The 12,837-nt window shown below is 51.8% G+C and overlaps 5 protein-coding genes across 5 annotated transcripts; 1 reads left to right on the top strand and 4 right to left on the bottom strand.

Annotated features, from left to right (window-relative positions):
- Positions 1 to 748: 748 nt before the first annotated feature.
- On the bottom strand, positions 749 to 5,718 carry JCM6883_000846 (uncharacterized protein; the record flags this gene model as incomplete). The annotated part of the gene is made up of 5 exons (XM_076629854.1): positions 749 to 1,211; positions 1,273 to 1,842; positions 1,912 to 2,299; positions 2,361 to 3,653; positions 3,726 to 5,718. 5 exons carry the CDS (start codon positions 5,716 to 5,718, stop codon positions 749 to 751), a joined length of 4,707 nt encoding a protein of 1,568 aa, XP_076490019.1.
- A 932-nt stretch (positions 5,719 to 6,650) lies between these two features.
- BXI1 (Bxi1p) lies at positions 6,651 to 7,913 on the bottom strand (the record flags this gene model as incomplete). The annotated part of the gene is made up of 6 exons (XM_076629853.1): positions 6,651 to 6,708; positions 6,784 to 7,013; positions 7,077 to 7,267; positions 7,363 to 7,462; positions 7,529 to 7,612; positions 7,701 to 7,913. 6 exons carry the CDS (start codon positions 7,911 to 7,913, stop codon positions 6,651 to 6,653), a joined length of 876 nt encoding a protein of 291 aa, XP_076490018.1.
- A 328-nt stretch (positions 7,914 to 8,241) lies between these two features.
- On the bottom strand, positions 8,242 to 9,631 carry JCM6883_000844 (uncharacterized protein; the record flags this gene model as incomplete). Its single annotated transcript, XM_076629852.1, has 5 exons — positions 8,242 to 8,805; positions 8,873 to 9,024; positions 9,089 to 9,296; positions 9,363 to 9,511; positions 9,574 to 9,631. 5 exons carry the CDS (start codon positions 9,629 to 9,631, stop codon positions 8,242 to 8,244), a joined length of 1,131 nt encoding a protein of 376 aa, XP_076490017.1.
- Positions 9,632 to 9,866: 235 nt separating this feature from the next.
- JCM6883_000843 (uncharacterized protein) lies at positions 9,867 to 10,469 on the top strand (the record flags this gene model as incomplete). Its single annotated transcript, XM_076629851.1, has 4 exons — positions 9,867 to 9,963; positions 10,032 to 10,083; positions 10,156 to 10,262; positions 10,333 to 10,469. The coding sequence occupies 4 exons, from the start codon at positions 9,867 to 9,869 to the stop codon at positions 10,467 to 10,469; spliced, it is 393 nt and encodes a 130-aa protein (XP_076490016.1).
- A 235-nt stretch (positions 10,470 to 10,704) lies between these two features.
- JCM6883_000842 (CDC2/CDK family serine/threonine-protein kinase) lies at positions 10,705 to 12,522 on the bottom strand (the record flags this gene model as incomplete). Its single annotated transcript, XM_076629850.1, has 9 exons — positions 10,705 to 10,723; positions 10,791 to 10,835; positions 10,900 to 11,094; positions 11,151 to 11,245; positions 11,318 to 11,453; positions 11,512 to 11,790; positions 11,856 to 12,070; positions 12,132 to 12,445; positions 12,519 to 12,522. 9 exons carry the CDS (start codon positions 12,520 to 12,522, stop codon positions 10,705 to 10,707), a joined length of 1,302 nt encoding a protein of 433 aa, XP_076490015.1.
- Positions 12,523 to 12,837: the final 315 nt, after the last annotated feature.

Raw genomic sequence — 12,837 nt, 5'->3', positions numbered from 1 at the left:
CTTCGGACTCCTTCGCTCGCGGAGTAGATACGCCAGCACGAGAGTTTCTTCTGAAATGCTCTGAAGCTCTTCTTCTCCGTCCAAGACCTCGCGTCGGTAAAGGCAGCAAGCGGGAAGTTGCGAACAGAAGTTGCGAAATCGCTGCAAGAACGAGAGCAAGTCCATCACACCAAGGGAAGAATGTCTTGTGAGCCATAGGTCGTAGCCATCTCTTCGAGTTGTCTAACGACGTCGTATCGTCTCAACTATACAAACAGAGTGGTGACGGGGATGATAGGCGGACAGGAGGAAAACGATGAGCTTTGATCAACTGGCGTTGCGAGCGGCGAAGACGACAGCGCGAATCCTTGGTGGGAGAGATCTCGCTCGATCCGACTCTGCTGAGGCGCACGCAGCTCTCTGCAGACTGTTCTCTCCGCTCGCGGATCTGGCTTTTCGTTCTTTCCTCACCTGCAAAGCTCTGTGAGCTTTCGAGTCTCTTTGAGAATTTGCTTCAACAATGATTCATTAGTGAGACGGGTTTTCTATCTCCAAAGCAAAGCGAAAGCGAAAAGAAAGAAAGAGAAAGGGGGAAGAAAACCATATGAAATACAAGGAAGAAAGTCGAAGATAATTGAAACTTAGGAATTTTGTTGCTGATCAGAGAAGAAGAATACATTGTGAAATGATACAACCATAGGCAGGAAGCGAGGGAGGGGAGACGAGTCTCAAGATTAGGGAGGAGGTGAAGGAGTGTCTATAAGGGAATTTAGTCGAGATCCATCCGATTCTCTTCTTGCGCGAGGGTAGGAGTGTCGAGAGGAGAGACGTTTTGTGATTCCGATTCGAGAGGGAAATGAGGAGCGGCAGGAGAGGCCAGTTCAGGGTAGGCTCGGTTGTAAACGTCGTGCAGGAACGAATCGGCTTCGGCGAGGACGGCACCGAGAACTTCGGGGGTCTCGTGAGTCGTATCTGGTGGCGATGATTCGATCTCGAAGCTTCGAGTGAGCATTTGACCGAGGACTGAGACGATCGGGTGTCGAGCAATGTCGAAGATTGACGAGCGGAGGTCGGGAGTTTTGTGCAACATCCCTTGAAGAAGTTCGTTCAGAGGGGGAGAGAGTCGAGTGAGGTCGACGTCGGAGAAATCGTTGGATCGGAGTTTCTGCCATGCGGGACCATTGTCGGGAAGGACGACGTTTGCGGCAGCTTCGAGGATAACGAGTCCGAGACTAAAGGGAAATTTGCGTCAGTGCTTCGTTCAGAGAGACTGTCGGTACGCAAGAGACTCACCTAAAGACGTCGGCTTCCTTTCCGTATCTCCCTCTTAAAATCTCGGGAGCGATATACTCTCGATCCCCTTCCCTTTCCAAATCTTCCGGTGCATCTCCGTTACTCTTGCAGCGCATCCTCCTTTCTCCCGCTTCAGTCTTCCACACCGTGTCTCCGTGAGCTCCGTTCCAACCGGGACTTTGTACAGCTGCTCCTCGAACGATACTCATCGGATCCGCACGAGGCCAACGGGTCGCGAGTCCGAAATCTCCAATCTTGAGGTGACCTCGTTCCGTGATGAAGACGTTCGCCGGTTTGATATCGAGGTGAAGGACGTTTCGAGAGTGCATGTGAGAGATTCCGGCGGTGAGTTCAGTCAAGATTTTCCAGACTCGTGCTTCGTCGAGTTGTTCGTTCTCGCGTCCGTACTCTTCGAGCCAGTAGGCGAGGTTACCGCCGGGACAGAGTTCGGTCTGGATGAAGAGGTGACCGGTTTGTTCCCACGCGTCTACGAGCGCGATGAGGTGCGGCGAAGAGTTTTGAGGGTTCGAGAAGAGTCGGAGAATGTCGACTTCCTCGAGGCGTCGAAGGCTATAGGACGCTCAAATGTACGTCAGCATACCACAAAGACGGATGCAGTGTGAGTGAGTGAGGACTTACCGATCTTTTGCGCCGAGGAACGGGTGTCGCATTCGTTTGACGGCGTAAACTTGTCCCGATCTCGAATGATCTGCCACTTCCCACGCATCACTGAACTCTCCGTTGCCCAAATTTCGAAGCAAGGCGAAATTCGTTTCGAACCAACTCGGCGCCGCGATTTCTTGTTGACGAAGCGAGAGAACCGTCGAACTCGAATGACGAGCTTTGTATTGAGGTCGACCGACGGGAGCAGCGCCGAATTGAGAGAGCTCGGTCGTCGAGAGTGGGAAGGATGCTCGAGGTCCAAAGGGAGTTTTGAGCTCGGCGAGAGGAGGCATAACATTCGGGAAAGTCGCGGTTGCTGGAGTGATCGGAGGGTCTTCGTTCGGAGTACCGAGGAGTTGAGTGCCTATGAGAAGAGTAAACCGTCAGAGGAGGATTCGACAGCTGTAGGAACGAGATAGACTAACCTTCTAAAGTTTTTCCACTGTTCATCCGAGTTGGAGTCATCGGTTCCGTGTCTCCAATCGTCAACACGCTGTGACTCGAGCTCGAACTGGTTCCGCTCCGGTACGGTTTCGAAAGGAAACTGCCTTCGTTCGAAAGTTGTCCACTGCTCCTTCGACGGAACAACGCAGGTCGAACTCTTCCTTGACTGTTTCTCGTCGTCTTTCGGGGTCCCGTGCCCGAAGCGTGAACTGACGGCGAGAGTTCTCCCGAAGCGATACATTTCGAGTCGATCGAGAGGGGAGAAGCTCCACGGTTGAAAGATTTCTTGCCGGTACCAAGGGGAGAGATTGATTCCCTTGCTTCGGTAGAGGATTCGTCGTCGATCGTAAGGGCGAGTTTGGCGGTCTGTTGAGCGCTCAAGACACCGCCAGATCCAATTGGAGATCCGGTGTCCATCGCAGTCGGAGAAGTATCGGGACCACTCGAAGCTGAAACATCGATCGAGACCGTCGGAGTTTGAGCGACTTGAGGTGTAGCGGATTGTTTCGCGAGAGTAGAAGGGTGAACGAATGCAGAAGGTTTCATCGGAGTGTCGGGCATCGAAGGTTTCGAGAGGGAGGTGACGATGGGATGCGGTAGAGCAGAGGCGACTTCGTGGATCGAATCGGCGGAAACTGATTTGGTCGGGGAAGGTTTCGCCGTGACGGGTTCTCCTAATTGTTGCTGAAGGTGTTGTTGCAGATTGAAGACGGGGGCTCCTCCGACTGAATTGCTTCGAGGACGACTTCGTTTGCTGACGAGACCAGTCGAGAGGAAAGCGGCGGCGAGAGGTCGAACATTCTTGTAGTTCTGAGGGGTGAAGAAGGTTCCGTCGAGGTTGACTGGCGCGTCGGGAGGTTCGTTCGCTCCATTCGTCGAGTTGATTGACCGACTAGACGTCGATTTACCCAACAGCCATTGTTCGGTAAAATCTTGCGAGAGCGAAGTGCAGAGGGAAGAGGTCGAAGCAGAGGTTGTCGTGCCCGTGAGGGAAGGAACTCTTGCGCTATCCATGCTCCGTCTTCCGGGGAGGTCGAATTCGTCCATGTCCATAACGACATCTTCTTCGTCGGCTTGTTCTCCATCATCCCGATCGTTGCTGACGTAGAAAGGAGTCGAGTTTGAACGATGTTGAGCCGGACTCGAAGAAGGGAAATTGTTGATCGGAGAGACGACGCCGAGACGAGAGTGAACCGGAGCGCCGACCAAGAGAGCACCGTTTGCGTTGCGTTTTCGTCCGAATCCTTCTCGAGATGCTGACGGAGTTGCGGGACCTGTCAAGGTAAGAAAGAGAGATCAGTCAAATGCTACCGAGAACCGAGCTTGAAAAGGAAAGCTCGACGAACCGAATCCTCGATGAGCTGAAGACTCTTCCGTTGCGTTCCTTTTGCGCTCTTCGTTCATTGCAGACCTCACTGTGATCGGTGTGAGGGATCCAAGCGATTTTCGATTCGAGGCGGAAGAACCGAGAGGTCGTAACCTCGGTAACGGAGGAGGTTTGAAACGGTCTGATTCGTCCGAAGTACCCTCGCCGGAGTCCATCGAGTAGGGCGGTAGAGTCGGAAGTGATTTCGAAGAACCAACTTCGAAGGGTCGTAAGGGAACGCTCGGAGAGAAAGTCGCGGGAGGAAGATTGAAACCGCTCATTTGGGGGAGCATCGAGTGTCTTCGATTCTGAAGATGGCCTTTCGAATTGTTCGAGTGGAAGAATGTATTGTCGGGGTTGTGACGAGGGAAGGTCGATCCGACGAGTTTCGATCCTCCGTCGCTTTTCCTTCTTGGTGGAGTCGCTGTACTCGCAACGAGAGATGCCGATCCTCCTCCTCCTCCTGGCGTCAGAGATCCGTCTCGGAAACCACTTCCAGTCGATGAGAAGTAGTCTCGAGCAGGACCCGTTTCATCGAGAGTGTCGAGACCTGGGATGTTCGAAGTCGCTCGGGTTCTCGTAGCAGAGAGCGGCGGCTGAGAGGAGGGAGTCGGTGTCGGAAGACCGGCTGACAGGGCGGGAGAGAGTTTGTCGGTCTCGAATCCAGGATGAGAGAGGGAAGGCGTGAGAGGACGAATGTTGAACGAAGGAATCGAAGGTTTGCTGAGGGATTTCGCTCGACCGAGTTTTCGAGGTGCTGCAGTCGGATCAGAGGGTAATGTCGGACCTCCGAATACGGCGTCGTCTGCTGACAAGTTGTTATCCTCGAAACCGGTTTCTTCTAGACTGCCGAGTCGTTCGACGGACATTCGTTTCAAAGGAGGAGGTTGATTCGTCGGCGAGACTAGGGATGGTTCGAACGGATTCGAGAGGAAAGGGTTACCGGTTTCGATCTTAGGATGCGGTCGAGACGAGGAGGAAGAAGAAGGGAAAGCGAGGGGAGATTCGATATGAGCTCCTCCAGCTTGGGCTGAAAGCATTCGAGAGGAACGAAGAGTGTGGGCGTGAGCGAGAGAGTGTGATCGAGAGTGCTGGTGATGATGATGATGAGCTCCTCCTCCTCCTAGAGCGTGATCTCTTCGAATGACTGGACTTTGAAGTTGTCGAACTGAATCTCGTTGTTCATCTTCCATTTCGTCACTCTTCCGCCGTCGTGATTCGATCGGAGGGGGTTCGAGTCGAGCGTTGAAGTCTGCTCCCGCTCGTGATAACGCTGGTCGAGATCTCGTCACGCGAGGAGACATTTCGTTGACGGGACTCGACATGTCGCTCACTTCCGATCCTCTCCTTCTCTCTAATTTCCCGGTCTGCGTTTCTGCCCTGAACTCGTTCGAATCTTCATGCTGAGTCGGTGATGTCGGTCTCGAGCTCGAAGGTCGACTCGCGATCACGGCAAGGTCGTGGTTCCAATCGTTCAAATCGAAAGCTTTTCGAGCCGCTGTCGAACTCCTCGTCTTGCCAAACGCGCTCGTAAATGATCCTGCCAGCCTCTGTAGTCCTGCGACTTCCCTCTGACTCGATCGAGTACTCCGAGTCGCGTTGCTGGAACCTGCTAGACTCGAAGTTGAAGGAGAATTTTGTTGAGAGTTCGATTGAGTTGACGTGGTCGCCTCTGATCCTCCTTCTTTGCCCCGAGAGCGCTCTCTGTCACTGCTGGAGGGTAGGAAGAGCATCGAAGTAGCTTTACGTAATCGGCTGGGTCCAAGAACGCGCTCTGAAGTCGCCGCGCCACCCTCCTGTTTCGATGGACTGTTGATCGAGTTCCTTCCGTGGTCCGCGTCTGCTCCATTGAGGATGTTCGATTTTGAGGCGAATGGTAACCGTTGGAACGAACGGCGAGGTCGTAGAAGGTGATGACGGGCGGGAGAAGAAGTGGAATGAGGTGAGTGGTTCGAGTTGGAGAAAGACTCCATTGCGGGCGTCGTACGCGAGCCAGAAAGGCCTGAATACCTTCTCTGGTCAGCTGGAGTAGGTGGGAGCAAAGCCTGAAGGGAATGGGAGACGTACCGAGTTCTGATAAACAATCGAAAGATTTCCAAGTCGGAGGTTCCTCTCAAGTCTGTAGAGTTGCTGGGCGGGAGGGAGTGTAGGATGATTTAGTCTGAGAGCTGAGTAGGTAGTCTATGCGGGAGGGTCGAATGCGAGGAGTGAGAGAAAAAAGTCGGAGAGGGAGAGCGCGAACTCTTCTCCGAAGAATTCGACTTGGAGTTTTCGCAAGACTTCTCTCGCAGTTTCCACCCTCATTCCTCTCGATTTCAGCGTACCCTTCGACTCGCTTTGAAAGACATACATTCTATCGTTCGCAAGAGTCGAGTATCTCCGACGAGATCTTGCGTTGATCAGTGCTCACAGAGCCTCTCTCTTCTTTCGCAACGTTGCACACTCAAAATCTCACTGATCGACGAGCGTGCGACTCGTCGAAGGGGTACACATCACCGACTATCATTTCATGGGACAGCGTAAAAGGCTTTGTCCGAATTCCAAGATTGACCGCTGTTCAGCTCGGAGTGAGCAGCTTCCTGCATCGAGCTCGAGGGTTCCTGCGACGGAACCAGCACACGAACGACCGAAATTGTCGTCCTTCTGCACAGTCGGCAGTCGAGGAATCAATGAGAACATGCGTTGGTTGATGTCTCGTCAGAGAAAAACGAAAACGAAAACTGCTGCGGTAGTTCAGTTTCGGCGCGTGTTTTACGTACCAGCGCTTTCGTCGACGATGCGAGCTCGACCGTTGGACGAGTAAAGAGATAGCGCAGTAGATTATGAACAGACAGAAGGAGTATGACAAATCGAGATTAGAAGAGAGGAACGAGAATACGACAGCGACGGCAAGACTCAGACAGGTTTAGCGATCTTGAATATCGGACAAGACCCTGAGGATCTGGAGGAACAAGTTGAGGAAGCTGTAACGAGACCGAAGATTAGTTTCACTTGAAACGAGGTTTCGAAATGAGGAGACAAAGACCTGTAGTACTCACTCGAGGTAGAGCGAGATCGCTGCGAGAACCCATTGATCAGGATGTAAAGTCTTGAGAATCATTTGCGTATCAAAGATGATCCACGCAGAGAAGAGGAGGCAACCGAAGAGTGCCATTCCGAGGTCGAATCCGGACGAGAAGGGAAAGAAGATTGACGCAAAACTAACGACGGCGAATCCGATGAGAGCGCTCATGAGGTAGGGGTACCATGACATGATGTCGTATTTCGTCTGCGAAGATGAGAAAAGTCAGATCGAGGTTTTACGACGAAAGACGGAACGCTTGAAACTCACTTGGAACGTGAAGAGAGTCAAGCCGAGGAATACGAACGTCGTGAGAAGGAGCGCTTTGAGGATCGTATCGGGGTTGTAGGCTGGCATGACCCATCCGACCGTGACCGCTTCACAAACGGTGAACAATGCGAGGAAGATCGTGTTGAGCGGAGTCGAGGTGGCCTTCCAGAAGCAGAGGAGCATGCTCGCGACTGTCATTGTGGGGAAACCGGGGGTTGTCAGTACAAGACCCTGAAGAAAGAAGAACACTTTGCGGATAACTCGAGGGAAAAAACGACAAACTTACAAGCACCGAACATCGGTAGCATGAACAAGCCATGGTGTTTGAAAGTCCACGTAGCCACCGTTTCCGTACACATGCCAGCTCCAATCGCGGTCGTCAAAAGCTGTACGAAGACCGAATCTTCAGTTTTGCTGTTTCTTCTGCAGAACTGAAGGTGTAGCGGACGCACGATTTGACACAATAAGACGGTGTAGACCTTTCGCACAAACTCATGCCTGATATCTTGACTCGATTGACTCAGAGAGACTCCGATCTGCGACGAGGAGGGGGTCCGAAAAGCGGTGTCAGCGAACCCATCTCCCTGCAACTTCCCGAGCGCGGACATTCGTCAGTAGACTCACGAGAAAGTCATCTTCAGCTTCTCCATCTTCGTTCCAAGCGTCTCTGGGTCCTAATCCCTCTCCGGGTTGCTGATTGAGGAGAGGTTTCCTCGGGTCGTCTGAGCCGTCAGTCGCGCCGTAAACAGGTGCAGTAGGTTTCTTCGAGTGCGATGCGGAAGCAGAGGCGTACTCAGGTGGCGGTCGAGAGAAGGGAGGTTGAGATGATGATGACATGTTTCGACTCGGATGGCGATGAGAGCGGTTCGAGGAGGGAAGACGGGCTACGGAGAGCGCAGAGGACTGAGAGCGATAAAGTAGGGTTGCTCGGTGATGTGCGTTGAAGTTGAAGGGAAGGAAGGAGAGGAGACGATTTCGCAAGCTCTCTCCGACACTCACTCTATCAATCGCGAACACAAGAGCCGCGAAGAGATATATACATCGAGATACAATACAGTTAAACGAGCTATAGGCAGGAGTAACGAAGCTAGAATAAAATGATATCAAATGCGAAGAAAACTATGAACAATCCCTCTCTCTCTTCCTCTCCCTCCTTCTGCCTCTTTTAGTCTCGTCTACCCTCGACACTCCTTATACTCCCTTCACTCCTCCTCCCACTACTCACGCTCCCTGTCCCATCGCTCGACCCGCTCCCATAATTCGCATTTTCGTTTCTTCCCTTCTCATCCCCGCTTCTCGTTCCCGTTCCCGTTCCAGTTCCCCTTGTCGAGTTGTTGCCAAGCTCGAGAGTATCGGCTTTTCTAATCATCCTCTTATCGATCGATTTCATCCTTTCCGTTCCTTTTGCATCCTCCTCCTCGTCGATTTCGACCTGAATCGGAAGGACCGACTCCAGAGACACCATAGCCCAACAGGCGACGGCGAGGATAACGGGAAGATACTCCAGCACGCCAAAGAGAACCTCGCTAGCGCTCGCACCGGCGAAGGGACCATTTTTAACTGATTGAGCCGTTTCGGCGACACGGAACGTCGTTCGAAGGAGTAAGAGGACCGAGGTGAGGAGGAGGAAGAAGGAGAGTTTCTTGGGGAGGTACCCGGCGTGGAACGTTGTCGCGGAACGATAGATACAGAGGATGAGGAGCGCGATGAAAAGGACGAAAGATGCGGTCTACCAAACGGATTCACTCGACGGGTTAGTGTTGAGGAGCTTGAGAGGGAGGAGAGGAACGACGTACTTGTACACATAGACCAGTGAGGAGAATATCGTTGGCGGATTTACTCGAAATTGGCGACGAACCGTTTCCGTACCGAGCTTTTTCGGCGATCCCAAGAAGGACGGCCCCAATTACTTGGATTGAAATGGTACAGAAGTCCGATACGACGAGTCCTACTCATTCAATATGATCAGTATCGATCAGCAATTCAGGGAGAGGGGAGAAGAGGAAACTGACCGATAACGAGAATTTTCGGATTGAAGTGCAACAAACTCCTCCCGGTACAATCCAATCTCCTTAACGCTTGTGATAATCCGACATACAATGCCGCTTGGAAGAGTAGAGGAGCGAGTACGATCAGGATGTATTGAGTGATGTAGAGGTCGGTTCGGAAAGGTTGGAAATGTGAAACGAGCCGACATCCGTATCCGGCAATCTCCATAGCCTGTACGCATCACTTATTTCCAGTCAGTGAGCTAGTCGTCGAGACTGGGAGAAAGGGAAGACGCACGGAACCGACGACCAATAGTCCTTCGAAAACTCTAGTTGATCGCAATCGAGCGAAATTCGTAGTGTGTGCGAGGAGGGATAGTCCGAAGGTCAAGAGAGCAATGACGGGGAATGCATTCGTAGGGACGAAGCCGTAGAGCGATACAGCAGCTATCGACTCGAGAGGTCATTAGTTTCCAGCGAGACGAGAGGTAGAGGAGGAGAAGACTAACCGTCTCCGGGCTCAGGATTCGGATTGATAGGCCCATGGTAGTTTTGGTCGGCGCTCATAGTGAGCTCGTTGAGGAGGTTGAGTCTCAGAGGACTGCTGGTTGTTTGATCAAGAGAGGGATCGGCAAGGGGTCAAGATCTATCGGTCGGAACTGATCGAGGTCGTAAGCCGTCTGTGGCAGGTCTTGATGCTCTAGTCTACTGTCGTGCTAGTCGGAATAGGTTTGGTGTAGTCGAAGTGAAGTGAAGGAACCGAAATTCGTTCGGCTCCCCTTTTCGTTCTCGACCACTCACCATGTCCGTTCCTACTCGACGCTACGATCCCTCTGAACCGCGGAAACCCTCCCTCGCAAAACCCTACCGATTTAGACCAAGCGACAACACCCTTTCTGGTTCGTTCCTCTCCCTTCCTCTCTCCCCACTCCCGGACGATTCTGACTGTCTCTCCTTCGATTGGTAGACTGGTTAACGATCGGTAGTATATCATGTAGTGCTTTAGCTATGATTACGCGGTCAGTCCCTCCCGTCTCTCGCTCGGTTGAGGAGATTGAACTGATTCTTTCGGGTCGAGTTGTTCTTGGTAGGTTCGCAATCTGGCCCTGGTTCGCTCTCCTCTTCTCGATCTCCTCCATCCTCGGTGAGAAGACTCTCGGTCCCTCGAAATCCCGTGAAGGGAATACCATGTTTTCAGGTCCGTTTCTCCCTCATTTCAGTCTCCGTCCCGAAGCTCAGACTGATATGGGCAAATTCGGACGATACAGGATGGAGTTGCCTCATGTTTGCATTGACGGCAATGATGTCGATCTATGTACCGTTATTGACGGGACAGATGAGGAAGGCGGAGGGGATTCCGTTCGGGTTCAATAAAGGATTAATACCTGTGCCGAGGGTTGGGTGATCTGCTGTAGGTCGCTGGGAGTGATTTTTGTATGTGTATAGAGTAGGAAACGTTCAGAACACTCGCGGGAAAGAGAGCTAATCCCCAGGCGAAGTTCTCAAATCTCTCGCGAGAGTTGACCCTTAACGCCGGTCAAAACGGAGAACGATCTGCTCGGGATCACTCTCCTCTCTGTGATCAGTGTGTCGACACGGAAACAACATCACGTGTTGCAAAGTTCATCGGTGACAACTCTCTACACGAAATCGTATCCCCTAACGAGAAAACGGTAGAAGCGGATCAGCAGCGCTTCAACAAAGACGACGAAGTTATTGAACTCACCCTTCCGCTCTGACTGGTGCCGAAGGTGAAGCAACCGGTGCTTTCCTGTTCCCCCTCACCCGAATCAATCAGTCTTCCCTCGAAGAGATGAGTTCAGAGAAGGACTGACTTTTCCCCATTCGCGACACTCGGGAAACTATTGAACAAATTCGGATCCTTCGGCAGTGGACTCTCTTTAAAGTATTCGTGTTTGAGTGCTTCCTCGGCAGTGATTCGTTGGGCAGGGTCGTAAGTGAGGAGACGAGACATGAGGTCTAGACCGGCGGAGGTTATGTAGCGGAATGTACTGGAGAGAGTCGAGAACCTACGGAAGAAGAAGGGTCAGGACAGAAGAAAGGGAAGAAGGGAGAGGGAACGAACGGAGGTGCGGCTTCGAGATTGAAGGATTTCGAGTTGGGGAGCGAACGGAACCCGGGCCACATTTCGTCAGTGGGTCGTCCTAGGAGCTTGAAGATCTGCGATTCGAAGTCGATGTTCAATGGTCAGCTGAAGAAGACCTCGAATTGAGCAGAAAGACCCGAACTCACTTTGCTAACTTGATCGATTTCTCCTCGACCGGGTAAGAGAGGTTCGCGGAGGATCAATTCGCCAAAGATACATCCGATCGACCACATATCGACTGCTGTTGTGTATTCCGTCGCTCCGAACAAAAGCTCCGGTGCTCTAATCAAAGCGGTCAGCTGCAATTTCGACGGAACAAGTCAGAACATCAGTGACTCACCGATACCATAGCGTAACAACCAATTGTGTCATATCTCCCATCGGGTCTCCATAAGTCCTTGCCAATCCAAAATCCGCAACTTTGATTTGTCCTCGGTTGTTCATGAGTAAATTACTCGTCTTCAGATCTCGATGGATGATCCAATTATCATGACAGGTTGCGATTGCTCCGATAAGCTGCAACATGAGAGTTTTGATCTCGGAAGCGAGGAAAGGCGTCGGCATATTCGAGAGAAGGGTTTTGAGATCGTGTTCGATGAAATCCATCACGATGAATACCCTGTCGTAGACGAGATGGTAAAATCAGTTTTCGAAAGGACGACTGAATAGAGCCCACCAACGTACTGAGTTAAAGTATCTCCAACGACGACTTCCCTCACTCTGACGATATTCTCATGGTTCGCAGTCATCAACGTTTGAATCTCCCTCAAACTCGTGATCGGGAACCCATTCTTCTCTTTATCCATCTTGAGTTTCTTCAAAGCGACTATATCCCCTGTAGTCTTGCAACGAGCTCGAAAAACGATCCCGTAACTTCCTTCTTCAATCTCGTTCAATCTCTGCGAGTGGTGCATCCTGATCAGTCTCAGTCTCGACTGTGAAATCCAAGCAACGACTCACCTCGTAAGAATAGACAGAACGACAACTCTCAATCATCGGATGGGCTTCCCTCCCCCTTTTCGGTATCCGTCTCCTCTCTCCCTGTCCCCTGCTTCCTCCCTCTCTTCCCGGAGTCTTCACACTCGCAGTCGGTGTCCCATCCCTACTCGCATTTGACCCCCTCTCTCGGCGCTCGAGGGCCAATCGTTCATTAGCAAGTTTCGTCTCCAACACGAGTTTCTTCTTCGCTTCTACCTCTTGCTTCCGTGCTCTTTCGAGAGCTAAGTCTTCTTCGGAATCGTCCCATCGAGATTTGAGTTTCTTCTTCGGTGGTTCTGAGTAGAGAGAGGGAGTGATGGAGGTTAGTTGAGGGATCAATTCGGAGGGGAAGAGGGACAGGGGACGTACCCATTCTAGGGAGAGTCAGCAGCTCTTGGACAGCTTCAGAGCACGGTACTAGGCGATTTGAGCGAGTCGAGTGATATGGAACAGATCAACCTGACCCGAAAGCGTTTCTCATCTCTTATTCGCTCTCCTTTCATCACTTCAAGCTCTAGCAGTACAACCATCGACTCGAGAGCTCCACTGAATCCGGATTCTCCGACTGCGCTGTTCAGCGTCAACAATGCTTTGCTCCGCTTTCACCTTAGAACTCTCTCATTTCTCAAGTGCCAAACACTGCTGACAATGAGCGTATGGGGCATGGACTGCAATCTGCAACGAACAA

This window comes from Sporobolomyces salmoneus (assembly GCF_050403485.1).
Source record: "Sporobolomyces salmoneus JCM6883 DNA, S_salmoneus_JCM6883_v1_ctg7, whole genome shotgun sequence".
Classification (NCBI taxonomy): Eukaryota; Fungi; Basidiomycota; class Microbotryomycetes; order Sporidiobolales; family Sporidiobolaceae; genus Sporobolomyces; species Sporobolomyces salmoneus.
This window is presented reverse-complemented; position numbering and strand designations above follow the sequence as displayed.